Source organism: Amblyomma mixtum, unplaced genomic scaffold, assembly GCF_055824585.1.
Source record: "Amblyomma mixtum isolate Tamu unplaced genomic scaffold, ASM5582458v1 scaffold_32, whole genome shotgun sequence".
Lineage (NCBI taxonomy): Eukaryota > Metazoa > Arthropoda > Arachnida > Ixodida > Ixodidae > Amblyomma > Amblyomma mixtum.
The window spans coordinates 375,001-400,291 of NW_028317729.1; the positions used below are offsets into that span (position 1 = coordinate 375,001).

The 25,291-nt window shown below is 47.1% G+C and overlaps 1 protein-coding gene across 1 annotated transcript in view; it reads right to left on the reverse strand.

Annotated features, from left to right (window-relative positions):
- LOC149324453 (uncharacterized) overlaps positions 1-11,359 on the reverse strand; it is a 20,802-nt gene extending 9,443 nt beyond the window's left edge. Inside the window, exons 1-3 of the mRNA XM_089565528.1 lie at positions 11,078-11,359; positions 7,749-7,874; positions 6,588-6,979 (exon numbers count right to left, since the gene is read on the reverse strand). Of these exons, the coding sequence (XP_089421654.1) occupies positions 6,588-6,979; positions 7,749-7,874; positions 11,078-11,282 (723 nt within the window). The 5' untranslated portion in view covers positions 11,283-11,359. The remainder of the gene's footprint in view (positions 1-6,587; positions 6,980-7,748; positions 7,875-11,077) is intronic.
- Between the last annotated feature and the right edge of the window lie 13,932 nt (positions 11,360-25,291).

Genomic DNA, 25,291 nt, shown 5'->3' on the forward strand with positions numbered 1-25,291 from the left:
ACGGTGACCGGCATGTTGTACTCATGGGTGATTTTACCTGCGTCTGCGCACTAAGTGACCCTAAGAGCACTGCAATTGTATCGGATATCACAGAAAACGCATGATTCATTGATGTCGGATTGTCATCCTCCTTCACATTTAATACAGGAGCCTCGCATTCACGCTAGATGGGACTCAGGCCTATTTCTTTCTTTAATCATACCGTGGTCATTGCGCGTATTCGAGAATGTGCCCGCCCTAAATTTAAGCCACAGTGGTCCCTGTGGAAGTTTAACTCGTCATTGTTAAATGAGGACTTCCAGCCGCGAGTGAGGACCTCTTAGGAGCATTGGAGTCTTGCTTGGCCATGAGAGTCCCATTATTTTCAGCTTGGGAGGTGTTCAATCAGGAGGTTCCTGGAATGGCTATTGAGATCGCCTTAATGAGGTCCTCCTTTAAGCATGGTGAGGAGAAACAGCTGCTTCAAAGCTTCTATAATTTGCGGTAACATCAATGCGAGGCTCGAGGCTGTACACAGAAGAAATTGCAACTGTAAAGTGTCACCTTCAAAGGCTCGATGCAGAAAGCCTTCGAGCGGCCCGTGTACGATTCCGCTGTATTCGTGTTTTGCACACTGGGTGTAACAACCGTTAAAAAGACAGGCTCTGATTGCAGCAAGGTGCTACGCCGACCCACGAAGTGTGCCCTCGGCGGTTTATTTCGGGCCTCTATCAAGACCACGGAACGAAAGGAGGGAAAGGGATTGGGAGGAGGAAAGGGGCAAGTTGTTTTGCTTCCGAGCTGATAAGCTGCAATGTGATACACTGTGGAGCCAACTAGACTGGCCTTTCTTGATGAGCATCGGCACGTGAGTTACAAGCGCGTCTCTGTGGCTCTACTGTGGGGGCTCCTGGTCACAAGTACAGATGAAATAGTAACCGAGTTTTGAAAACACTACACCTGCCTTTTTGCAACCGCTTCAAGAACTGCTCACGATGTGCATGTAGCGCACTGGGTGTCTATGGTTTCCCCACTTTCTGAGGATGAGTGCGAGGTAATAGGTGGCCCTATAACCTTGGCGAATTACAAGATGCAGTTGATAGATTACCGCTTCCGAAAACCTCACGGCCCGTTGGCCTATGAGGGCACTCTTATAAGACCTTTATATCTCTGTTATCTGTTGTCCTACAACAAAACCTTTGAACAGAGTATTGATGCCTTCATTTGAGTGCCTATAAGCCCAGTGCACATTACTGGAAAGACCACGTGCCAAATATACAGCGCTATGCTGAGACTTTTGTGCCCCATGATCTCACTATTTTTGGTAGGGCGACCGCATCCAGTCTGTTCCTCGCCACTAATATTTATTATGTACTACAAAATTATTCATTGCACAAGACTTTATATCCAAAGTTTCCAAAGAGTTTTCGCAAGTTTTGAATGGCGTTCGTTTGTTGAATCGACGGGGTGTGACAACCTTTTCCAGCCTTTTCCGGCCTCGGCTTAGTCCACCTGCATGTGCAACAGGTGGTATCACGTTTCATGTTTTTCCGGGGCACTACACACCCAGTAATGCGGGCATTCCTGCAAGTAAATTTAGCTCATGATTTACCCAGCATCATAGTGTCTTCCAGAGCTTCTCAGGTTGGGACTAATGCATGAGGTGTATTTTTCTGTTCTTTTCCTACTTATTGGTTTTTCCCCCGAGTTCCTTTTTTTGGTGTCCAGGAAACGGTTGTACAAGGGCTTGATCTATATGCTCTTTCCTCCGGCACTATATCGCTCTGTGTATTTTGGTTCACCGAGACTTGACGTATTCAAGACTATATGTAAAATGCCCCTCTCAGCATTTACAAAAACATTTTTCTTTAATCTACACACTGCGACATTATCAATTAAAACATGGCTAGAGACTAAGAGTATTTTCTTGTCTATGGAGAACTGTAGCCTTTGTGACGCACGTGAAACGATTGAGCGTTGTTTCATTCATTGTAAAAATGCAATACCCTTCTGGGACGTCATACAACGGCCATTAAATAAAAGACTTAATTTGACGCTGCATTTTTTACAATCTCTCATTGCACTACATTTTTCTTAATGAGCCCTTAGATACGTTATTTTTAATTGGATTACAAAGCCTGTCGAAAACACGCATGATGTACCGACTTTGTGAATGTTGTTTCTGCCAAGGACCATTCCTGAAGAATTACTGTACACCTGGAAGAATTGTACGCCCAGACCGAGTGTGAACCCGAGTGACACTCACTACACGGGGGCTGTTACACGGGGGCTGTTAACCGCGGTTAAGGTAACCGCTGTTTTCACTAACTAGAGTTACAGCTGTTCACACGGAGAGCCAAATCACGGTTACGCCGCTAGCCACTGTTATCTTGAATTGATCATGGCGCCCTCGGCGGCGTCTGTTCCGAAAAGCGTACGAGCTGGTGTGAGCGTACACCTTTTACCTTGATGTATTTTAGCAGTAGTGTACATTTACAGTGTGCGCGATGAGGATCTAAATTCCTGGATTTTGCAAGTTGTATGCATGATTTAGTGAAAACAGCGCGAAAGAAGAAGCCCGAAGGCGAAACGAGTAAGTGACAGGAAAGAGCCTGCCACTTACTCGTTTCGCCTTCGGGCTTCTTCTTTCGCGCTGTTTTCACTAATGTCAGAATCGACCAACAAGCCCAGCAAAATGTATGCATGATCTTTCGTGTCCTCTACAGCGTTTACAGTATTCCTCTCAATTGTCAACGAACCTACGTGGGGCAAACGAGCAGGTGCCTTAAAAAGAGGCTTAGAGAACACGAAAGATCTTGTGAAACCCTCGCAAAATCCGAGAATTCGGCACCTCATTGCGCATACTCTAAATGCACACCACTGCTAGAAAAAAAAGATAAATGGTCGGGCTAGAAACAGAAGGGAACGAGAAACTGGGTGTTCTCCCTCATAAGTGGTAAGAAAGTCCCGCTTGTTTTTGTATCTACATTAAAGTCACCACCAACCCTCCCACCCTGGCTGGTGGCAGAATTTATGGCACAAAGCTGTCAATGCGAAAGCATGCAGCGCACATCTGTCACTACCGCCAAGTAGTTTAAACCACGATTGAGGTGTCCACTGTTCCAAGAGGCAGTTATGCGCCTTCCCTCTGGTTCAGGTGTCCGCCGAGATGCGTGAGACAGATACTGCCGCCGCGGAGGCGCAGTGGTTATGGTGCTCGGCTGCTGACCCGAAAGACGCGGGTTCGATCCCGGCCACGGCGGTCTAATTTCTTTGGAGGAGAAATTCTAGAGGCCCGTGTACTGTGCGATGTCAGTGCACGTTAAAGAACCCCAGGTGGTCGAAATTTCCGGAGCCCTCCACTACGGTGTCTCTCATAGCCTTAGTCGCTTTGGGACGTTAAACCCCATAAAACCAAACCAAACCAGATACTGCGCATTTCCTTTCCCCAAAAACCAGTTTACAAATTTTACCCTCTGCTTTCCAGGCCCCCGCTCTATTGGTTTCGCAGCTGTGGGTGACAGATACTGCACATTTCCTTTCCCCCAAAAAATACCGGTGTCATTACTACAAGTGGTACCGTATATGCACAGGATTGCGCATAATGTGGAAAAGGTGGCGAAGGGGTGGTGGGGGTGGTGGTGAAAGCATTTATTAAGAAAGGACAGGAGGTATGTTTGGATCAGCCCTTAAGGGACTGATTCTTACAAGCACTAGCTGGAGGTCCCTAGTATGGGACCCCAATGGCGGTGGCCGCCGCCCGGGCGCGCCCGCATAAGGCTTCTTGGGCCTGTAAGTCGTGGCAGCCGAGCAAGGTCGCCTCCCAGTCCTCCCGGGTTGGGTTGGGGATGGGAAGAATGGCCGGGTTGGAGGGGCAGGCCCACACCATGTGATAGGTGTCAGAAGACACCGCACTACAGTGCGGGCAGCTGCCGCTAAAGGAGGGGTCAAAATGTTTATGTTGCCGGGTACAGCAATGTATAGGTGGGAAGGCGGAGAAGGAGAGGCTCATCAGCCTTCTTAAGGCCTTTATATGGGCTAGGGTAAGGGCGATGGCTATCTTTATAGTAGGTTGTAATATCTTTAAAGGTATATACCGGATTAAAATCGGGTTCCTGATCGGAAGTGGAGGAGCAAACAGCCCGATGAGAGAGCACGCGGGCGGCTGCGTCTGCTGCCTGGTTGCCTACCAACCCCTGCTGAGCAGGGGCCCAGTAAGGTAACCGTGTGTGGGGTCCGTACCACATATGTAATTTTGTTAGCTTCGATAGGCTAGGAAGGGAGTGCAGCGTTGTTCGACGTTCCGCCAGGCCCCTCGCGAGTCTATGATTATGTGTTTTGAATCGAAATGTGAGGCCGCGAGAGCGATCGCGACCTCTTCTGCTTGTGTTGCACTGCGGGCTCTGAAAGTGAGGTCGTCAACTGTGCTGCTGCTGTGAACTACCCCGGTCGTGTACCATCCGCCGTGGTAAGGAGCCGGAGGCGTCCACGTAGTATACACCTGTTTTGTTCCCATAATGTCGGGCTAGGGCTTGCGCTCGTGCCAGGCGCCGACCATTATGGTCTTCGTTAGATATTCTGGCTGGAAGAGGGCTCACGTGGAGGGCACGTCTCCACAGTTCTGTAATGTGAAACCTGTCTTCCATGGGTGGGTTGGATATGAAGTCCAGCAAGCAGGCGGCGGCCCGACTCCGTTAGTGACAAGCGCGTGTACTGGTTTGAAAGGTACGACTCCCGAAATCTCCCGGAAAGTATTCACCAGCCCAAACGCCATAAGCCGGCTGTTTGAAGTAGCGATGGGGAGGTCAAGGGCACGCTTAATAATTTTGCGAAGGATGACCTCAAGCGCATCCTCCTCTTGTTTCCCTAGGTGGAGATAAGGAGTCGAATGGAGAATTCGACTAGATATACGCAGGCGTTTGCTAGCCGCAAGGCATGCTTACTTCGTAACCCACCGCGTTTTTTGGAAACCCGGCGGACCATGCGGCCCTCCTGGTCGCCCACCTTACGGAGTTTTGCGAATGTAGTGTCTGGCCGCCTGTGTTTGTGGCGAAGCGGCATGGCGTGCCGGTCGTGTTTTCGGCTCCAAGAAAGGTGGCCCAGCTATGCGCGCGAATAGCGAGCGATAAAAAGAGCTCTTGCAACAAAAAGAATGGCAAGCAGTACGTGAAGTGCTGCACAGGTGTGGCATACGAGGTACCCCTGACCAGCGGAAAAGCCTATGTGGGCCAAACCGGGTGGTGCATTCATGGCCGCGCCCCTGAGCATGCACGATCGCTAAAAAATCTAGGAGGTGCACATCTTTCGCAGCACTGTGCTCTGCGCTTCGTGTGTAATCGTGCGGCAGAACATGGGCCAGGGAAAAAAAGATGCAATTAAGTGGAGGTGCTCTCGGAATAAGGGACTTAACTTTTTTTACGCTTGCGTTTGCAGCCTTCGGTCCGCCTGCATCTGCTTTCTTCGGTTACGGCATTGCTTCCATCTCAAGAAAGCTGCGTACAAGACCTGCGTATCGCCGACTAATAAGGACCGGACATCTCGCCCACCATAAATGTGGTAAAGTGCCTTCCGGCTCTTCAGTTCAGTGGCGGTACTCTCGAAATAAGGGACTCAACTTTTTTACGCTTGCGTTTGCAGGTGAGTTACAGTTTGAATTTCATTGCTTTCCTTCCTTTGTGCACCGCAGCCGAACACAACAAGTGATATCGCGCTATTTTTGCTATCTGAGTGCCAACGGATGCAGTGATGACAAAAGATGGTAAAGGCTTTGTTAAACAACTGGATGAATTTCGAAGAGATGTGCGAGCTGAGGTGCGGTCTCTGAAATAAAGCGTGAAGATTTGTGGGTTGTGTGTGACGGTGTCACAGAAATTCTCAAAGATATGAAAGAGCTGAAGTTGGAAATTAGAAAGCTTCTACAGAAAAACCAGATGCTTGAACAGGAAAATAAACAATTACGCGATGATCTGGATGAAACTGAGCAGTATAACAGGCTCAATAATCTGGAAATCGGGGTTTGCCTGGGAGTTGTGATTAGATATCAGTCGTCAAGGCAATTGGTGAACGGCTGGATGAGGTAATCGACGACAGTGACATTGATATCTGTCACAACGTTGACGTACCAAGCTCAAGGGCGAAGAATATAATTGTCCTTTTCACGCGCAGAACTAAGCGTAATGCTGTTTTGGGCCAAAGCAAGAAGACACGGCTGTAACAAGCCTTAAAAAGACAGGCTCTGATTGCAGCAAGGTGCTACGCCGACCCACGAAGTATGCCCTCGGCGGGTTATTTCGGGCCTTTATCAAGGCCACGGAACGGTAGGAGGGAAAGGGATCGGGAGGAGGAAAGGGGCAAGTTGCTTTGCTTCCGAGCTGATAAGCTGCAATCTGATACATCTTCTCTTCCCAATAAAAAACTGAAACTTGTTGAAAGTTGCTGTCATAATGAAGCCTTCGAGGTTCCGCACGTTGCCTGGTTGATCTTCGTAGGCTTGGCGAGTTGACTGTATGATCTGTGCCAGGCGTCGGAGTAGTGTGATCCACCGTGCTTGATCTAGGCCTTTGCGATTGTTGAGGGCTGGCTGCATCCCGGCTTGATCCGTGAATTACGGGTGTCGGATCCACCATATGTTGTTGGTCCGTGTCCGCGTTTCCCCCACGGCTGTCGATAATCTGGCCTTCACTTCCCTGAGACCGTTTTGCAGGGCTGCCGACTATTTCGGGAATGGGTAGTAGGTGTTGCCTGTTCCGTCTCAGGAGCCGCGGGTCCTCCGTTTCCACCACGTATGACCTCGGTGCTGCTTTCTGGACTACCGTCGCCGTGCGTGCCCAGTTGTTGCCTTGGACACGAACTGAAATTCCTTCCTTGAGTGGTGACAGTACCTTGCCTACCGAGGACTGCCGATGCTTCAGCACTGCGACACTTCGCTGCTCGTTGTACAGAGGCAGGGCACTACGGTGGTGCCTGCGTTGTAGCAGCTCGCCAGGAGAACGGCCATCTTCCAGGGGAGAAGAGCGATACGCTAACAGACCCAACCAAAAGTCACTGCGCGATTCATTGGTCTTCTTAAGGATGCGCTTGACTATTTGAACCTCCTTTTCCGCTAACCCATTAGACCTCGGGAATTCAGGACTCGATGTGATGTGGTGGAATTCATACTTTTGCGCAAAGAGACGAAACTCTCTCGATGCGAACTGGGGCCCATTGTCTGTCCAAACTTCTACAGGGATGCCGTGGCGCGAGAAAATAGCGGATATTTTCCCTATGACCTCTTTTGTCGTTGTGCCTCTTAGCTGCTCCACTTCAGAGAAATTCGAGTGGGCGTCATATACTACAACATAGGAGGCGCCTCCGAACTGAAAGAGGTCAATTCCTACGCGATGCCACGGCCTATCGGGGGTAGGCTGCATGAGGAGAGGTTCACTCTGCTGCTTGTATGCATACTTTTGGCAAGTACCACACCCTCGAACGAGCGCATCAATAGCACTTTTCAGCCCAGGCCAGAATACCAATCTCCGTGCTCTGGCCTTGCATTTGTTCAATCCGAGGTGCCCCTCGTGAACTCGTTCAAGGATTTCTTCTCTCATAGCGTTGGGTATGACGACTTTACAGCCCTTCAGCAGCATTCCGTCCTCCACAGACAGCTCTCCTGCAAATGGCTTGAGCTCACCATCGATGGCCGCACCCTGCGAAATTCGCTTTCTCACCTCGCTTAAGTACGGGTCTTTGCTGCACTTCTTTTCCCGCCGCACTTACATCGGTGTGCTTACGATGCTGGAAACGACCTGCGTTGCATGCACGTCGCCGTCTGTTTTCCATGACGCACTCGACAACTGGGTTGCCACCGGTGCCCGCGACAGCATATCCGCCAGCAACAAGTCTTTGCCAGGCACGAACTGCGAAGTATAGTCATACTGTAGAAGCCTAATAAAAAACGCTGCAATCGTGGTGGCATGTCTCCAATGCTCTTCTGTGAAATGGCAAGCAGGGGTCTATGGTCAGTTTCGATCAGGATCTTTCGGCCATAAACAAAATGGCGGAACTTTTCGCATGGGAACACTATCCCAAGCGTTTCCTTTTCGATTTGAGAGTAGCGTGTTTCGCAATCTGTTAGGGTCCTTGATGCGTACGTCACTGGGCGCCAGTCACTGCCATGTCGTTGAAGTAGCGCAGCGCCTAAACCAGTCCCCGCAGCGTCCGCCGTAATCTTTGTTTCTTTCTGAAGTAGTTAACAACGCCCATCATTCTGCGCACCGCATGCTTATCTCTCGGGGCCGACAGCGCCAGGACACTGTCAACTAAGCTGCGACTCGGGCGTATGCCATGCTCACCTATTACGTCGCCCAAAAAATCAGGGGCACTTTGACTGTCTAAAGTGCGTAGAGGCGAAAGCGTTTTCCGCACCACTTTCGCTGCTGCTGTGGCACCGGTGGCGTCACATATAATTGAGTACTAATTAGCAAGTGATGACAAATCACTACTTAGTGGTTCATTGCTGATTAATTCCTGAATACTAATTTTACTGCTAATTAATGAAGGTTAAGCTTCGCCTTTATAAGTGGTACGCGACCGCGTGTTGTAGCGCTGCCAGGGAGTCCACGGAACGCCAGCACCCGTTAGGTGCGATGCCTTGCCCTTTGAATGCAACGCTTTTCGAGGAAAGGAAATGGCGCAGTCATTCTCAGTCATCTCGGGGGACACCTGAACCGCACCGTAGCGGAAGGGAGGAAGTGGGAGAGAAAGAAGACAAAGAGGGCCCGTAATGAAGAACATGAAAATTGTATTTAAGGAAAGGAAATTACGCAGTAACTGTCTCACATATCTCGGTGGACACCCGTCAGAATTCAGGGGGGGGGGGGGGCACTTTTTTCACGTAAAGTGTGGTCACTGATGTGTGGTTAAGATGTTAAGCTTCACCTCTGAGTGGAACGCGACAGCGTCTTGCAACGCTGCCAGGGAGTCCACAGAACGCCATCGCTCATCCGGTTCTACGCCTCGCTCGTCGGTAAATTGGTTTTTGAGGAAAGGAAATGTATCTGTCTCTCATACCTAGGTGGACACCTAAACCTCGCCGGAAGGGAAGGGAGGAGGATGAGAGTGAGCGAAGACACCGTATTCACTAGACGCGCCTTTGTTCATGCCAAACCATCGAGCTGGCGTGGCGGAGTGGATAGCATGCTCGTCTCGCACGCCGAAGACCGGGGTTCGATTCCCGAGCTCGACCAATTTCCTACTCGTTTTTATTTATTTATATGGCCTGACTAGAAAAGTTAATTCGGCTAATTGGGTAAATAAGCAATTAACTAAGCTTAGTCCCACTTGGAGCATCACCATACGATCCCTTCAATTGGTTGCATGGTAATAGCCAAAGTACAATTGGCCCCATTTGAAAATCGCGCACTGTGACGTCGCGACCGTTTCGACCAACTGAAAAGCGTAACATTTCTGTCGACAACTGCTGCTTACAACGATGAGACATTAAAGGCTTTCGCCTTAAAAATTCAATTGCTTTCGATCCAAAAACACACTTCTGCAGGTTGTCAGCCACGCTTGTTCTGCCCGCTTCAGTACGGCATGCAAGCGCTCGTTATGCTGCTGCTCACTGTCACCCCACACTAGAATGTCGTCAATGCATACGCGGACGCCTGCCATTCCCTCGAAAATTTCTGTTAACGTTTTTTGAAAAACTTCGCTTGCTGATGAAATCCCAAAGGGAAGACGAAGAAAGCGGTAGCGTCCGGATGGGGTCGCAAACGTGCACACTCCAGATGTAGCTTCGTCCACTGGGATTTGATGGAAGCCTGCGTTCGCATCCAGGTGGGAAAAACACTTCGCACCCGAAAGCTCTGCCTCAATCTCTTCCCTTGTTGGCATGGGGTAGTGCTCGCGCTTTATGTTTTTGTTGATCTCTCTCGGATCCATGCAGACACGAAGCGCTCCATTCTTTTTACGCGCTATAACAAAGGACTCACCCATTCTTTGGGTTCATCCACCTTCTTGATGATGAAAGACTTTTGCATGCGCTCCAGCTCTTGTCTGAGAGGCTCCTTGAGAGCCAGAGGTACTCTGCGTGCCGGATGCACGACTGGAACAGCATCCGCTCGTAGAACCATCCGGCACCCCCTTTCGACACAACCCGTGCCCCGGAACAAGTCTGGAAAAACTTTTCCGGTACTTGCTGAGTCCAATTCACCGAATCCACAGCTTCTGGAATTAACCCAAACTGCTGACATGCCTGCAGTCCTAATATGGCCTGGCGGCCTTTCTTCACCACGAAGAACGTCACCGCCTGCGCCACACCGTTCAGAAAAAAAACCTCTGTGTCGAGACCGACATGCTTGATGGCACTGCCATTGTAAGCTTTCAGCACAGCAGTACTTTGTTGTAGGCTCGGAGTTTTTTTGAGACGGCGGTAAACAGTCGCAGGAATTATGTTCGCTTGCGAACCTGTGTCCACCTCGAACCTGATTTCGTGGCCACGTATGTTTCCGCTAACCGTCCATTCTGCACCGGCCCCTTTTTCGATGCCACAAACACCGATATCTAAAATGTCGAACCCGTCCTCTGCCTTATCTTCTTGAACCTGATCTATCTGTCGGCTCGGGCGACGCTTGCAGCATACCGCAAAGTGGTTTGGCTTCTTGCAGGCATAGCATGTCTTTCCATACGCCGGGCGCTCCTTCTCTGCATGCATTCTGTTGCATTGCCGACAACGAAAAGCTTTCCGCTTCTGCTCAGATTTGTGCATGTAGTCTACCCTCTGGGTATCTTTCGACCAAACGGCATTCTGCCGCGCTGCCGCGCATTCGGCCGCTTTACACATTTGCTCTGCCTTCTGTAACGTTAGGTCTTTTTCTCGCAGCATTTTTTCCCTCATCTTCTGATCGTTAGTACCAAAAACAACCTGATCTCGTATCACGGATTCTTCCAGCACGTCAAATTCACACAGCTTCGCCTGCTTCTTTAAATGCCGCAGAAATTGCTTAAATGACTCTCCTTCATCCTGCAAAAATGTGTCTTTCATACACCTCGTTCCCGTCATCAGCACAGTACTCCTCAGACTTTCGCAGTACGGTCTTGTAGTCTTCACTACTCTCACCTTGTGCAAAGGGGAAGTTGTTATAGACCTCGAGGGCCTCTTCCCCAGCGACACTGAGAAGGATTGCGGTCTTGGCGGCTTCCGTCCTGGGTGGCGTGGTAGGCGTTGCCGTGAAGAAAAGCTCCAGTTTTTGCTTGAACATTTGCCAGTTTCTTCGTAAGTTTCCTGCCAGGTGTAGCGGTTCTGGAGGCTTGACAACATCCATTCTGGCGCGGCTTCGATCCCGCTTCTGACACCATGTAACAAGCGTTAAAAAGACAGGCTCTGATTGCAGCAAGGTGCTACGCCGACCCACGAAGTGTGCCCTCGGCGGTTTATTTCGGGCCTTTATCAAGACCACGGAACGAAAGGAGGGAAAGGGATTGGGAGCAGGAAAGAGGCAAGTTCCTTTGCTTCCGAGCTGATAAGCTGCAATCTGATATAACGGCTAACGACTGAGAAGCTTGGTTTCGAACGAACAGCTAAACCGGTGTACATAAATGAACACTTGACGCAGAAAAACAAGCAGCTGCTCGTGGCTGCCAACTCCCGCAAAAAAAAAATGTGGGATGGAAATTTATGTGGTCAAGCAATAGAAAAATTTTGGTTCGTCGAGCCGGGGCAACCACAATCTTTCATATCAAGTCGGTGGCCGATGTGTATCGCATGACACTGAGCTCGCCTATTGCACAATCAAGTGATAAGTTTGGAATGCATGAGGACGGTGATTTGTTGCCGGGCAGTTACACGGCTGTACCGATCACTTTCTTTTCATTCCATGAACACGTTGTGTAGCTTGACCTAACGCCATGAATGGAAGGATGTGTGATTATAATAGCTTTAAGGAAAACATTTCAAACAATGCTTGGTTGCGTAAATGACTATCTTTGTTTCCCTTGAACACCCGCATTCTGACGAAATAAGGGAGTCCAACTAGCAATGTATCTAGAAGAGCTCTCTTAGGAGTTTGATGTGCTTTGCTTCACGGAAAATTGGTATATGAATGATTCTGATGTTTATCATTTTGACGGTTACAGCCACATGGGTTTATTTCGCTCTGGAAAGAGAGGTGGTGGGGTTTCCTTATATACGAAAGTTGGTTTAAATTGTAGTTTACTACATGACGTTTGTGTTATGACCAGTGATTTTGAAATACTGCCAGCAGCCTGTACAGATACCGTTATTATTGTCGTATAAGGACCTCCTTCGGGCAAAACAAAGGATTTTCTTGAATACTTTGATGGAGTATTAACGCAGTTGTCAGTTTTTGGTCGGTTTAGAATAGTTGTTGGGGATATTAAAACTGATCTGCACAGCGTTAGTAGTGTAAAAAATGAATTCTATACTATGATGCTTTGTTATGGTTATGAAAATCATATAGGCAGTGCCACACGTGTCACTGCAACATCGGAAACTGTGATTGATATCAGCTTCACCAATCTCGTTTCGGGCCGAATTGTTTCTGGGGTCGTTGCGGCAGACATGAGTAATGACCTGGCTATTTTTGTATTTTATAAGATCTTTCCTCTAAGAAAGTTAGTGAAATGCAGTTTAAAACGAGAAAGATTAATGATGATACCTTGCAAGCTTTTACAGAATTAGTTCAGGAGGTCGACTGGTCTCAGTTCGTTAACGAACAAGATTCAAACATTAGTTTCAATCTATTCTACTTTAACATCAAAGAGCTCTACTCAAAGGCATTCCCAGTGTATTGGTGGAAAAAACACAAAAGGGCTCGAAAGCCATGGATGTGCCCCGCGTTGTATAGTGATATAAAACAAAGAAATAACTTGTTTGAGGACTGGCTGAAACACAAAGATGAATTAAAATTTAAGGAGTTTAAAATATATCGCAGAAAAGTTAATGCGGAGCTAAGGGAAGCTAAACGTCAGTATTATAACCGTAAATTTCTCAGCGCAGATCAACCTCACAAATTTTGGAAGGTCTACAAAGAAGTCGCTAATATGACAACCTGAATTTCACTTGTCTCTCGGAGTTAAGCACGCAGGGTGAAACACTGTTTGGTGTTGAACTTTGTGAAAGATTTAATAGACATTTTTTGTCATTTGGGATGAACCAGATGCGGGATAGATCAGATTTATATCCAATCTGACTTGAACATAAACTTGCTTGAAAAGTCCGCACTTCAACAAGAATTCTACACTACACTAGACAACAACGCATTTTTCAATATCATAAATCAACCAACACGCATTACGCCCGAAGTATCAACGTTACTACACCTTTATTACTAATCCATATGATGAACTGTCAATATACGGTGCACTTGCAGCTGATCTTAGTGATCACCTGCCAATTTATTTAATTGCAAATCTCACAGTCCCTCATAACAAACCTGCAAAAAGGTTTGCTATGCGTATTCAAACCATAAACCAGACTACATTACATACATTTTACGATAAACTGTCGCAAGTAACTTGGAGCAGCGTCTACGAGGAAACCCATGTTGATGAAGCTTACGGTATTTTTATTTCCACCTATAAGCAGCTGTATTGTGAGTCCTTTCCATACAAACCCACAGTCCCAGCTTCGAAGGCACGTAAGCCGTGGATAGTTAAGGAATGCCTAAAGGCGATACGAATTAAAAACATACTTTTTAAGCGCTTTCTAAAAACAAAAGATATTGATGATCTGAAAATGTTTGAGGCTTCGGGAAATAAAGCCAACAGTATCAATCGGCAAACCAAAATAAACTACATGAGTAACCAATTTAACGACGAAGTAATAAAGCACTCTGATATTGTGTGGGGGCGACTCAATAATTTGCTGAACTCAAAACAGAAGACTGTAGTAGATGAAATAGTCACAGATGGCACTCACTTGTGCGGTTCGCAGCTAGCAGATGCTTTCAACAATTTCTTCGTGTCCATTGCACACAGCACGCAACCAAACCAATACCTTAACAGCATGAGTCAAAAGGTTAGCGAAACCGGGTTTTAACCCCTCTTACAACTAACGAAGTTCTGTCAGTCCTACAGTCGCTGAACAATAGTAAAAGTAAGGACAAAGACGACCTCCAAATACTTCCAGCGAAGTATGCATCCCACGTACTTGCTCCAATATTAGAACACATAATAAACTTGGCATTTTCCTCTGGAACTTTCTCGAAAAAGCTACAGATTGCCAAGATTACCATGATTTTTAAAGGAGTAGACGCTAATAATTTCTCCAACTACCAACCTATATCGATCTTGCCAGTTTTTTTTTAATGCTTTGAAAAGCTTTTACAAGTGCGCATTACAAGCTTTATTTACAAACACAAAGTCATATCACCTTCCCAGTTTGGTTTTGTCACCGGAAAATCAACAGAAACAGCGTTATTAACCATGAAGGAAATTATATTACAGTCATTTGTAGAAAAACAACTAACTCTCGGGGTTTTCGTGGGTTTTTCCAAAACATTCGACTCCATAAATGACCAAACATTATTTCTTAAACTTGAGCGCTATGAATTTCGCGGCACATTTCTTCAGCTTTTAATAACATATTTACAGCACCGCCAGCAACGGGTTGTAATTAACCATTCTTCATCGCACTTTAGATCCATTCATTCTGGCGTGCCGCAAGGCAGTATTCTTGCACCTACACTGTTTAACATATATATTGTTACGTGCTTAGCACGCACGGGGGGTTATTCACAGAGGGGATCGGTCGGAGCAGGATGGAAGCAGGAAGCCTACCAGCGTCCCTCAGCTCTTTTTCTTCCTTTTTCTCTGCTGGTCCTTCATCTTCTGCTTCTTCCGTCGAGGCTCTGTGCAAGCACGTGACATTTCCCTCCTCGCAGACGAAGCCCGTCGGGCGAGTTAAATAGACCGTCTGGGATGGAATCGCTTGAGGCGGGCTACATGCACCACCTGAGACTGGCGTGACCGTCGACCACTAGCAGTTACTCGTGATATAACGTAATTAACGTCACTAATGCACTCCAACACAACAAACGGTCCAGTGTAGTGGGATAGCAGTTTCTGACACAGACCACGCTTGCGTAGAGGGGTCCACAACCACACAATGTCACCAGGAACATAAGAAACTTCTTGGTGTTGGACGTCGTAGCGGTTCTTGGAACGCTCTTGCGAAGATAAAATTCGAACGCGGGCAAGCTGGCGAGCTTCTTCAGCTCTGCAGAGTGTGGTCGCAAGAGAAGGTTCGTCGTGGATGAAAAATGGTAGAATGGTGTCAAGGCCACAGCGAGGCGACCGGGCATAGAGCAGGTAAAAGGGGCTGTAGCCAGTTGTCTCATGTTGCGCTGTGTTGAATGCATGAGTAATGAACGGGAGGACGCCATCCCAGTCCTTATGATCTGCAGCGACGTACATAGCAAGCATGGTGGTGAGCGTCCGATTAGTGCGTTCTACCACACCGTTCGTTTGGGGGTGATATGGCGTGGAGTGGCGAAAACTGCAGCTGCTGAGGCGGAGAAGTTCTTCAACAACGTCCGCTGTAAATTGGCGTCCACGGTCGCTAATGAGAACTGCAGGAGGGCCATGCCGAAGAATGACGAAACGAAGTAAGAAGTTAGATACTTCAGACGCAGTAGCAGCTGGTATCGCGGCTGTCTCACAATAACGGGTTAAGTGGTCTACGCACACAAGAATCCATCGATTTCCTTTCGAGGACCGTGGGAAAGGTCCAAGGAGGTCAATGCCAACTTGCTCAAACGGGGCTGTTGGAGGTGTGATTGGCCGCAGTTTGCCAGGTGGACTTGAAGTCGGCAGCTTAAAGCGCTGGCATTGCACACAGCTGGCTACATAGTGCTGGATGGTTGAACGCATGTTAGGCCAGTAAAATCGTTGCTGTGTGCGGTGGAGTGTGCGTGTCACTCCCAAGTGCCCAGACGTGGCGTCGTCGTGCATCATTTCAAGAACTGTGATGCGTAGGTTTTCGGGTACGACAAGAAGCATGCGTGCTCCTCCAGAAGCAAAATTCTTCTTATAAAGCAAACCGTCGCGAATGCAAAAAGTATTCTTTACAGAATCTTGAGCGGCATCAAACAAAGAGGTTAATGTTTGGTCCTTGCGTTGTTCAGTTCGGAAAACTTGAAGATCGGGGAAGGCTTGTGAAAGTGACGCCAAGTATTCATCAAAGTTGTCTGCGTCGTCATCAGTCGTTTGAAGCGGCAAACGGGAAAGACAATCGGCATCTGAGTGTTTACGGCCGCTTTTATGCACCACAGTGAAATTAAATTCTTGTAGGCGCAAAGCCCATCGAGCAAGCCGGCCACAGGGGTCACGAAGACTCACTAGCCAGCAAAGCGAGTGGTGGTCGGTGACGACGGTGAAAGCATTCCCGTACAGATAGGAGCGGAAGCGTTGTACAGCGAAAACAACGGCGAGACATTCTTGCTCAGTAACCGTGTAATTTCTTTCGCTCTTACTCAATGACCGGCTGGCATATGCTACCACGTGCTGATCGTGACCATGGCGTTGTATAAGTACAGCGCCGATACCGATACCACTTGCATCAGTATGCACTTCAATTGGTGCAGATGGGCAGAAGTGGCGTAGGATGGGGCCCGAGGTCAAAAGAAATTTCAGATGTCGGAAAGCTGCGTCACATTCGCTGGTCCAATTGAACGGTGCATCTTTATGCAGCAAACACGTCAGTGGGTAAGCGATGTCCGCAAACCTAGCTATAAAACGTCGAAAGTACGAGCAGAGCCCTAAAAAACTCTGCAGCTCTTTCACTGATTGAGGCACCGTAAAACTTTTGACAGCTTCAATTTTCTTTGGATCTGGTCGAACACCTTCTTTATCAACTAAATGACCAAGAACAATTGTTTCACGGTTCCCAAAATGACATTTCTTGGAATTGAGGATAAGGCCAGCTCGTTCCATGCAATCAAGCACAATATCCAGGCGGCTGTTGTGCTCACTAAACGTTTTGCCAAAAATTACAACGTCGTCCAAATAACATAAACAAATTTGCCACTTAAGGCCACGCAGGATTGTATCCATGAACCGCTCGAATGTTGCAGGTGCGTTACATAATCCGAAAGGCATAACGTTAAACTCGTAAAGTCCGTCTGGTGTTATGAATGCCGTTTTTTCCCTATCTGCAGCGTGCATGGGGATTTGCCAGTAGCCGAATCTCAAATCAATAGAAGAAAAGTATGAAGCGGAGTGCAGACAATCAATTGCGTCATCTATACGTGGAAGCGGGTAGACGTCCTTCTTCGTGGCCGTATTTAAGCGACGGTAGTCAACACAGAACCTCCATGTGCCATCTTTTTTCTTCACAAGGATAACTGGAGCTGCCCAAGGACTTGAAGACTCTCGAATTATGCCTCGCTTTAGCATCTCTTGAACTTGGTCATCTATTAACTTACGTTCAGTGGCTGAGACTCGATAGGGCTTCTGGCGTATAGGAGGTGCGGAGCCGGTGTTGATCGTGTGATGAATACGACTGGTAGGCGGTGGTGTAGAATCGTCTTTGGCAAAGTCGAACACGAACACGTGCTTCAGAAGGAGTTCCACTAGAGTGCGACGCTCGGTTGTGGGAAGAGCCTGATTAATCATAGCCTTAACTTGGGTCTCCATATCTCTTTTCACGTGCTGCTCACTGACAGAGTTGGTTAACGTCGCGACGGAACCTGAGACACCTTCCTCGAAACGGGCGAGTTTGAGGCCCCGGGGCAACACAGCTGGCTCTTCAGAGTGGTTCACTGTGCACAGCTCAGTACGGCCTCTCACCACGGGAACGACGCAACGAGGCACGACGATACTCTTCTTAGAGCAGGCGAGTGTCGTAGGCTCTACCACAGCTTCAAAAGGTTCGCACTGATTGTGAATAGAGGAAACCCGCACGAATGCTGCGGAGAAAGCTGGTACAATAGTGTCTTCTTCCACCGCAAATGCTCCAAAATCCGGTGTCGAGTTATCCACAAGAGCTGAAAGTAGTGAAGAATTCAAAGCAATTTCTCCCGTACGACAGTCTAAAGTTGCACCACACTCTTGCAGAAAATCAATTCCAAGAATCACATCATGCGTTGACCGTGGTAGCACTGCGAATTCTGTTCTAAACGTTAGACCACCAATAACAACATCCGAAGCACACACACCAAGTGGAACCAAAGGTTCACCACCGACACCACGGAATAACGCTGCACGGTCACCACTAAACATCACTTTCCTACCTAAACGGTTCTTAAACCTCAAACTCATAACGGATACGGTAGCACCAGTGTCCACAAGAGCCATTGTTTTCACACCATCAATAAACACTTCCAGTTTGTTCTTCAACATAAACACGGGCAGAGGTATATTTGACGTCATCGACTCGCCGGCGGCCTCACCTCCATTGGCCGCGCCTCCTAGTTTCCCGGAGGCGGAGGGGATGCACGACGTCGAGGAGAAGGTGACCGCCGTTGGCGCTGAGGTGGCGGCGTCACACTGCGGTCAGATGCAGGTGATGAACTCCGCAAAGTGCTCGGACGGTATGGGTCCCAAGCGGACGTTGAGGGTCGCTGCTGTGCGGTGTGCACTTGTCCGTAAGTAGGCGCCGGGGGTTGGCAGTCTTGAGAAGTCGGGAAACGACGGCGGCAATATCGGGCGATATGCCCTGCAATGCCACACCGGTAGCACGAAGGTTGAGAGCGCCAGCGACCGGCATAAAAGTCCTGGCGAACAAAGTCGCGACGTTGGCTGGAGCCAGGATCTCGCTGCTGACGAACAACGTCTTCTGGGTAGGTGGGCCTCCTTACCGCCGGCTGGTGGCCATAACGTTGGGCAATGTTCCGATCGTCCATGGGCAAAGTGCTGTTAGGTTGAGCCCACGGAGTCGACAGGGCGGCAACATCTTCCTCCGGTGCAGAACTGTGCCGCAGATATTCTGTGCGGCAGAAGGTGTCCCGGGATCTGGACAATTCCTCGCGCACAATCTCTCGAATCATATCAGCCATAGAATTTTGAGGACAGGCTTCAACACTGGCTATAGATGTGACATTGGCCAATCTTCCGAATTTAGGGGTAATTCGACGCAGCTTAAGAGCTTCAAATGTTCTGCAATGTTTTATAACGTCAGCGGTGGTGCTCAGGCTCTCTTTACTGATCAGGAAATTGTAAACATCTTCCGCAATTCCTTTTAGAAGGTGGCCGACTTTGTCTTCTTCAAGCATACTGGAGTTAACTAGCTTGCATAATTTTAGGATGGCTTCGATGTATGCCGTGCAAGTTTCTCCGGGTTCTTGCGCGCGGTGAAGCAATGTCTGTTCCGCACGTTTCTTTGTTGCCGATTCATCCCCAAAATTTTTCTTGATTTCGGTCGTAAAGGTTGCCCATGAACTCAGTGTATCCTCATGATTGTCGAACCAGTCAAGGGCAGTGGCGGCAAGGAAAAACACCACGTTGGCCAGTTTGGTAGCAGCGTTCCAGCGATTGTATTTGCTCACCCGCTCGTAGTGTTTCAGCCACTCGTCAACGTCCTCTTCAGGTTTTCCAAAAAATGTGCGGGGCTCTCGGTAGTGTGGCCAGTTGTTCGCTGTGGATGTCCCGGGTTGCTCGGCATTGTCGTCTCCAGGCATGTCCGATGGCAGTGGTGGGAAGCCTGCGAGTCTACGGCTCCTTCGGTAGATGGAATGCTCCGTGGTCGATACCCGGCACCTCTCACCAAACTGTTACGTGCTTAGCACGCACGGGGGGTTATTCACAGAGGGGATCGGTCGGAGCAGGATGGAAGCAGGAAGCCTACCAGCGTCCCTGAGCTCTTTTTCTTCCTTTTTCTCTGCTGGTCCTTCATCTTCTGCTTCTTCCGTCGAGGCTCTGTGCAAGCACGTGACATTTCCCTCCTCGTAACGTAACAATATTAACGACATTGTAAACATTGACAACAGCGCTAAATGTATAATGTATGCAGATGACTTCAACATATTTTTTAGGGCTAGAACACTTAGCGACTTGACATTAAACGCTAATGAAACTCTGCGCAAACTAATCGAATGGAGTAAAGAATCTTTGTTGAAAATTAACGCTACCAAAACTAAAGCTGTACTTTTTAGACCTAAGAACAAACAACTAGAACATTTAACTACACTAACGCTTGGTTCTCAAAGCATTGAAATAGCGGCGTCAGTAAAGTGTCTAGGTGTGACACTGCAGTGCAATCTTTCATGCGACATTCACATTGACAATCTGGTTAAAAAACTTGCAAAATGCACAGGCATGTTATACAAAGTCCGCTCTTTACTACCTCTGAGTGTAAGACTTTTAGTTTATAATGCACTATTTCTATCTAACCTTTCATATTGTCATCTGGTGTGGGGTACAACAACATGGTCAAATACTTATAGGTTACAGAAAATATAATTCCAATTCTTCTTAATCGGCGCAATGAGCCCTGAGGACCTAACGGTACGGTTTTTTTCTTACTGCAAGTTTTTTCCTCCTTTATCCCGTTTTCTTTTGTGATTGTTATCCTTCCTTTTCCATTTCTCAGTGTCTTTCAGCGTTGCGTGTTAATCTGGCCGACTTCACCTATCTATTATTGCAAGAGGATGTTCCCTAATTTTTATTGAATATGTTTACCTATGCACTGTAGTCTTTTTATTGTTCTGTCCGTGTTCTGTTGCTGCCAGTTTTTATGTACGGGGGTGCGCCCCTCTGTCAAGCCAGTCATAGGCTTTTTGGGTGTACCCCTAACAACCCTGATGTTGAAATAAAGGTATTTGTATCAGTTAAATTAATACTTGTGCACAAGGCACGCTTTTTTCACACGCTACTGATGAAGGCGAGATCAAACGAGTTATTGATTCTTTAAAAAGAAATAGTGCTCCAGGTCCTGATGGTATTAAGCCAATCAAGTCAGTAGTCTCTACTCTAGCCTCCCCGCTTGCACATATATACAATAGTATCCTGCGCAGTGGACTTTTTCCAGATGAGCTTAAAATCGCACGGGTAACATCGATACATAAAGGCGGCTCAAAAGACGATCTTAATATCTACTACCCCATGTCACGATTAAGCGATTTTGCGAAAATATTGGAATACCTTATAGATAAACGACTTGCTGCATATGCGACTGATTTTCATTTAATCTCTCCCAAAGAGTTCGGCTTTTCCAAAATTAAGTCGACTAAAACAGCACTAATTCGGATTAAAGAGAAGATAATCGAGAATATCGAACAAAAGCTGTTTACAGTTGGTATCTTCCTCAACTTAAGAAAAGCGTTTGATTCCGTAAACCATCACATACTAATCGAAAAGCTAAATTCTTATGAAATTCAGGGACATCCCAATAACTTAATTCAAAGCTACTTAAGTAATCGAAAACAGTTCGTTAAACTGGGTGATTATGCGGCCGAATTGAGAACTACAAATAACGGTGTACCACAAGGGTCAATCTAATGTCCGCTTCTCTCTTTGTTCTATATTAACGACATTGAACATATTCCATTCACCTATTCCATTCACCCAAGACATACTCTTATATGCTGATGATACAAATGCTTTTTTTGGGGGGATGAAAATTGAAAGAAAAAGAAGACGCAGCCACTACTTGGCTATGTAACATCGAACTGGCTTATTAGCAAAGATTTCCAGTTAAACATAAAAAAAATATATCTATATTCTATTCAGAGCAAGAAACACCTATTGACTCCGTGATTAATCTCACCTTCACACTGAAAGTTCGCAACAAACAAAAACCATTAAATTCCTCGGTGTCCAATTCGAAGACTTTCTGAGCTGGAATGAACATGTAAATTATTTGAAATTAAAAATGTCGAAAGTAGTTGTAGCATTAGGGAGGGTGAAAACCTGATTTGATCTAGGTACAGATTAAGTACATATTGTGCAATCATCCAATCCCACTTAACTTGCTGTCTTTTGATCTGGGGGAAAACAACGCATGGTAACTTGCAAATGTTAACAATCATGCAAAAGAAAGCCATTAGAGCTCTGGAAAGCTTAAATTATAATGAGAGCACAAGGCCTTTTTCCAGAAACATAGCATTTTTTTTATCTTGAACAGCTCTATTTGTGTGCCACCGCGATAATTTCTACGGAGGAAAAATTCCAGAGGCCCGTGTACTGTGCGATGTCAGTGCACGTTAAAGAACCCCAGGTGGGCGAAATTTCCGGACCCCTTCACTACGGCGTCCCTCATAGCCTGAGTCGCTTTGAAACTTTAAACACCCACAACCCAACCAGCCAGCTCTATTTGTACAAACTTGCACTCGACATATACACCCAAAATAAACAAAATTCTCACACCTTTGATAATACGTATCTCATGAAAAATGACAGCTTTTGCTTCAGGAAAATAAATCACATATTACCACGCTTAAGGACAAATTATGGATTACAAAGTATGAAATACCTTATTCCTAACGTTTTAAACGAGAAGGCGGTGTTACTGAAGCTATCAATTGTCCTTGTATTAATACACTGAAAACATTTTGGGGGGAAATTTTCATTGTGTAGTTGTAGTTGGGTTCACAGTTATTGTGAATGCTATAATGTGTACTTTCTGTTCGAGTGACTTTTCTGTAATGAGAGTTTTTGAGCGAAATGGACTATATTTGATTTATGTTCGTGATACTTGTTTGTATTACATTATTGATTATAAGTGTCTCTCCTAATAGATTCTGCATTTTTCTGATGGATTCTGCACAAGGCTTTGCTGAAACAGATTTTATTTTGTTTAAATATTGGCACAAGTGTAGCGCACAAATTCAAACATCATGCTGAATTGTCTTCGTTCTAACTGCTTTGTATGTGTTTATTCCTTAGTTTATGATTAGGTTGTTCGGATGCATCGCTATCAACTTTATTATGGGCCCTAAGTTTTATGTACTGAGAACAATAAATGTTAAAATGTTAATAAACTCAAACTCAAGGAATGCAAGAAGTGTGGACCACAACTTCAAGAGATCGAGATTCTGGGCCGGAGTGGAGATATGAAGGCACCGGAGGTTTTGGAAGCATTCCACTTTAAAAAGAGGGAAATAGATTGTGTAAGCGATACTTCGGTCCGCCTTTTTAAGACTGAGATATCATATCTTGAACGGGTTTGTGCATGCCTTGTTGTTCCTGTTTTTTGGAACTTTCATTAAATTTTCAATACATTTCCTGGCTTTCACGTAAATAAACGCAGATGAAGTTATCGCATGTCCTGCGTCAGTCTTTCTTGCGTATGTCTTGCTGTAGCGCTATTGCCATTTCAGTCACAAATAGAACAGCGATGTCTAAGTAGTCATCGAGGCCAGATACAAGAGCTATTGCGCCTCTCTCGCAATAGGCGAAATGATCGCGGAGTACGTATTGTGGATAACAGTTCATCTCTTCTCCTCCCATTAATGAGGCATTGGGCAGTGACAATCACTGTATTAGTCGCATTACCATTCAAAGTTCCAGCAAATGCTGGAGTATTTTGTTTCCTAACAGCTTAGGATTAACGGATTAACGCCATTGGGAAATGATTCAGAACGAGTTATTGAAAACGGTGCAGCAGGTTTTTATTTCTCCAGTAAAGGGAACGAACGCAAGCAGTTCGGTAAATAAAACACCGTTTCAAGTGACCGTATATTTGCCCATTGCTCTATGATATTTCTCGCACCGTTCCATCCACTCTTAGTATTCGAAATAATACCCTGGAATGAGAACCAACCGCTAATCTCGTTAGTGCTCCTGCCATTGTTCCTTAATGCTGTTTTTCGCAGCATGACGGCGGAAAATATCATCATCACCAGCCTGACTACGCCAACTGCAGGGCAAAGGCCTCTCCCAGGTCTCTCCAATTAGCGCTGTCCATTCTCAGTTGCGGCCATCGTATCCCTGCAAACTTCTTAATCTCATCCGCCCACCTAACTTTCGCCAAATATGGGTGTCCAAAAACCGTTATTTTATTCCGTCGACTATACGGCTCCGGAAGGGTATCGCTCACATTCCAAGAACTGAGTCGCGCCCACCTGAAAGGTGACCACCTACACGCTTGGACAGCCAACAAATACCGGTACTCTACCACGTGAAGGACTTCTACCGAGGACTATGAACTTCGGCGACTCTTCTTTTGTAGCGGCAAGCCTCCGCGGTGACTCAGTGGTTATGGTGCTCGGCTGCTCTCCCGAAAGACGCGGGTTCGATCCCGGCCGCAGCGGTCGAATTTCGATAGAGCCGAAATTCTAGAGGCCCGTGTACTGTGGGATGTCAGTGCACGTTAAAGAACCCCAGGTGGTCGAAATTTTCGGAGCTATTCACTACGGCCTCCCTTATGGCCTAAGTCGCTTTGGGACGACGTTAAACCCCATAAACCAACCAAACCAACCATCTTTTGCTGCGAAAGCTACATTGTGCCAGCCGCTTCGCGAGGTCAGCGTGGGAGCGCGCTGAGCCGTGGCACCACGCTCCGCCAGCTGTGCGCATGCGCGGAGTGACGTCACAGCGCGCAGCTGGTGTGCACGCCGCTTCGCCGCGTTTGTAGAGGTCAGTTCCGAGGGTGATATGTCTTTTCTCTCTAACACAATGGGTTCCATGCCGCCGTCGAGGCGCCGACGCGACGGTGGTCCGAGCGTATAGTGAACTAGTATTCTAGTTCACTATATCCGAGCGCGAAGCTGCGTCTCTAGCGGCGTTCCGCATCGGTGGCTGCTGTGTCGCGAGGCTTAGCCTCTTACCGCAGCGCTGTGAGGAAAAGATATGGACGTGCCTCCTAATGTAGTACTCCAAACCGGGGAAAAATTCAGGGGGCACTTTGACTGTCTAAAGTGGGTAGAGGCGGAAGCGTTTTCCGTACCACCTTCGCTGTTTCTGTGGCACCGGTGGCGTCACATATAATTGAGTAGTACTTACTAAGTGATGACAAATCACTGATTAATGGTTAATTAGTGATTAATGCCTGAATACTAATTAACTGCTAATTAATGACGCTTAAGCTTCGCCTTTAGGAGTGGAACGCGACAGCGCGTTGTAGCGCTGCCAAGGAGTCCACGGAACACCATCCGTTCAGCGCGATGCCTTGCCCTTTGAACGCAACGCTTTTTGAGGAAAGGAAATGGCGCAGTAATTCTCTGTCATCTCGGTGGACACCTGAACCGCACCGTAGAGGAAGGGAGGAAGTGGGAGTGAAAGAAGATAGATAAAGAGGAGCCGTAATGAAGAAAATGAAAATTGTATTTGAGGAAAGGAAATTACGCAGTAACTGTCTCACAAAATTCAGGGGGGCACTTTTTTGACCTAAAGTGTGGTCACTGATGCCCCTAAGAGTGGAACGCGACAGCGTCTT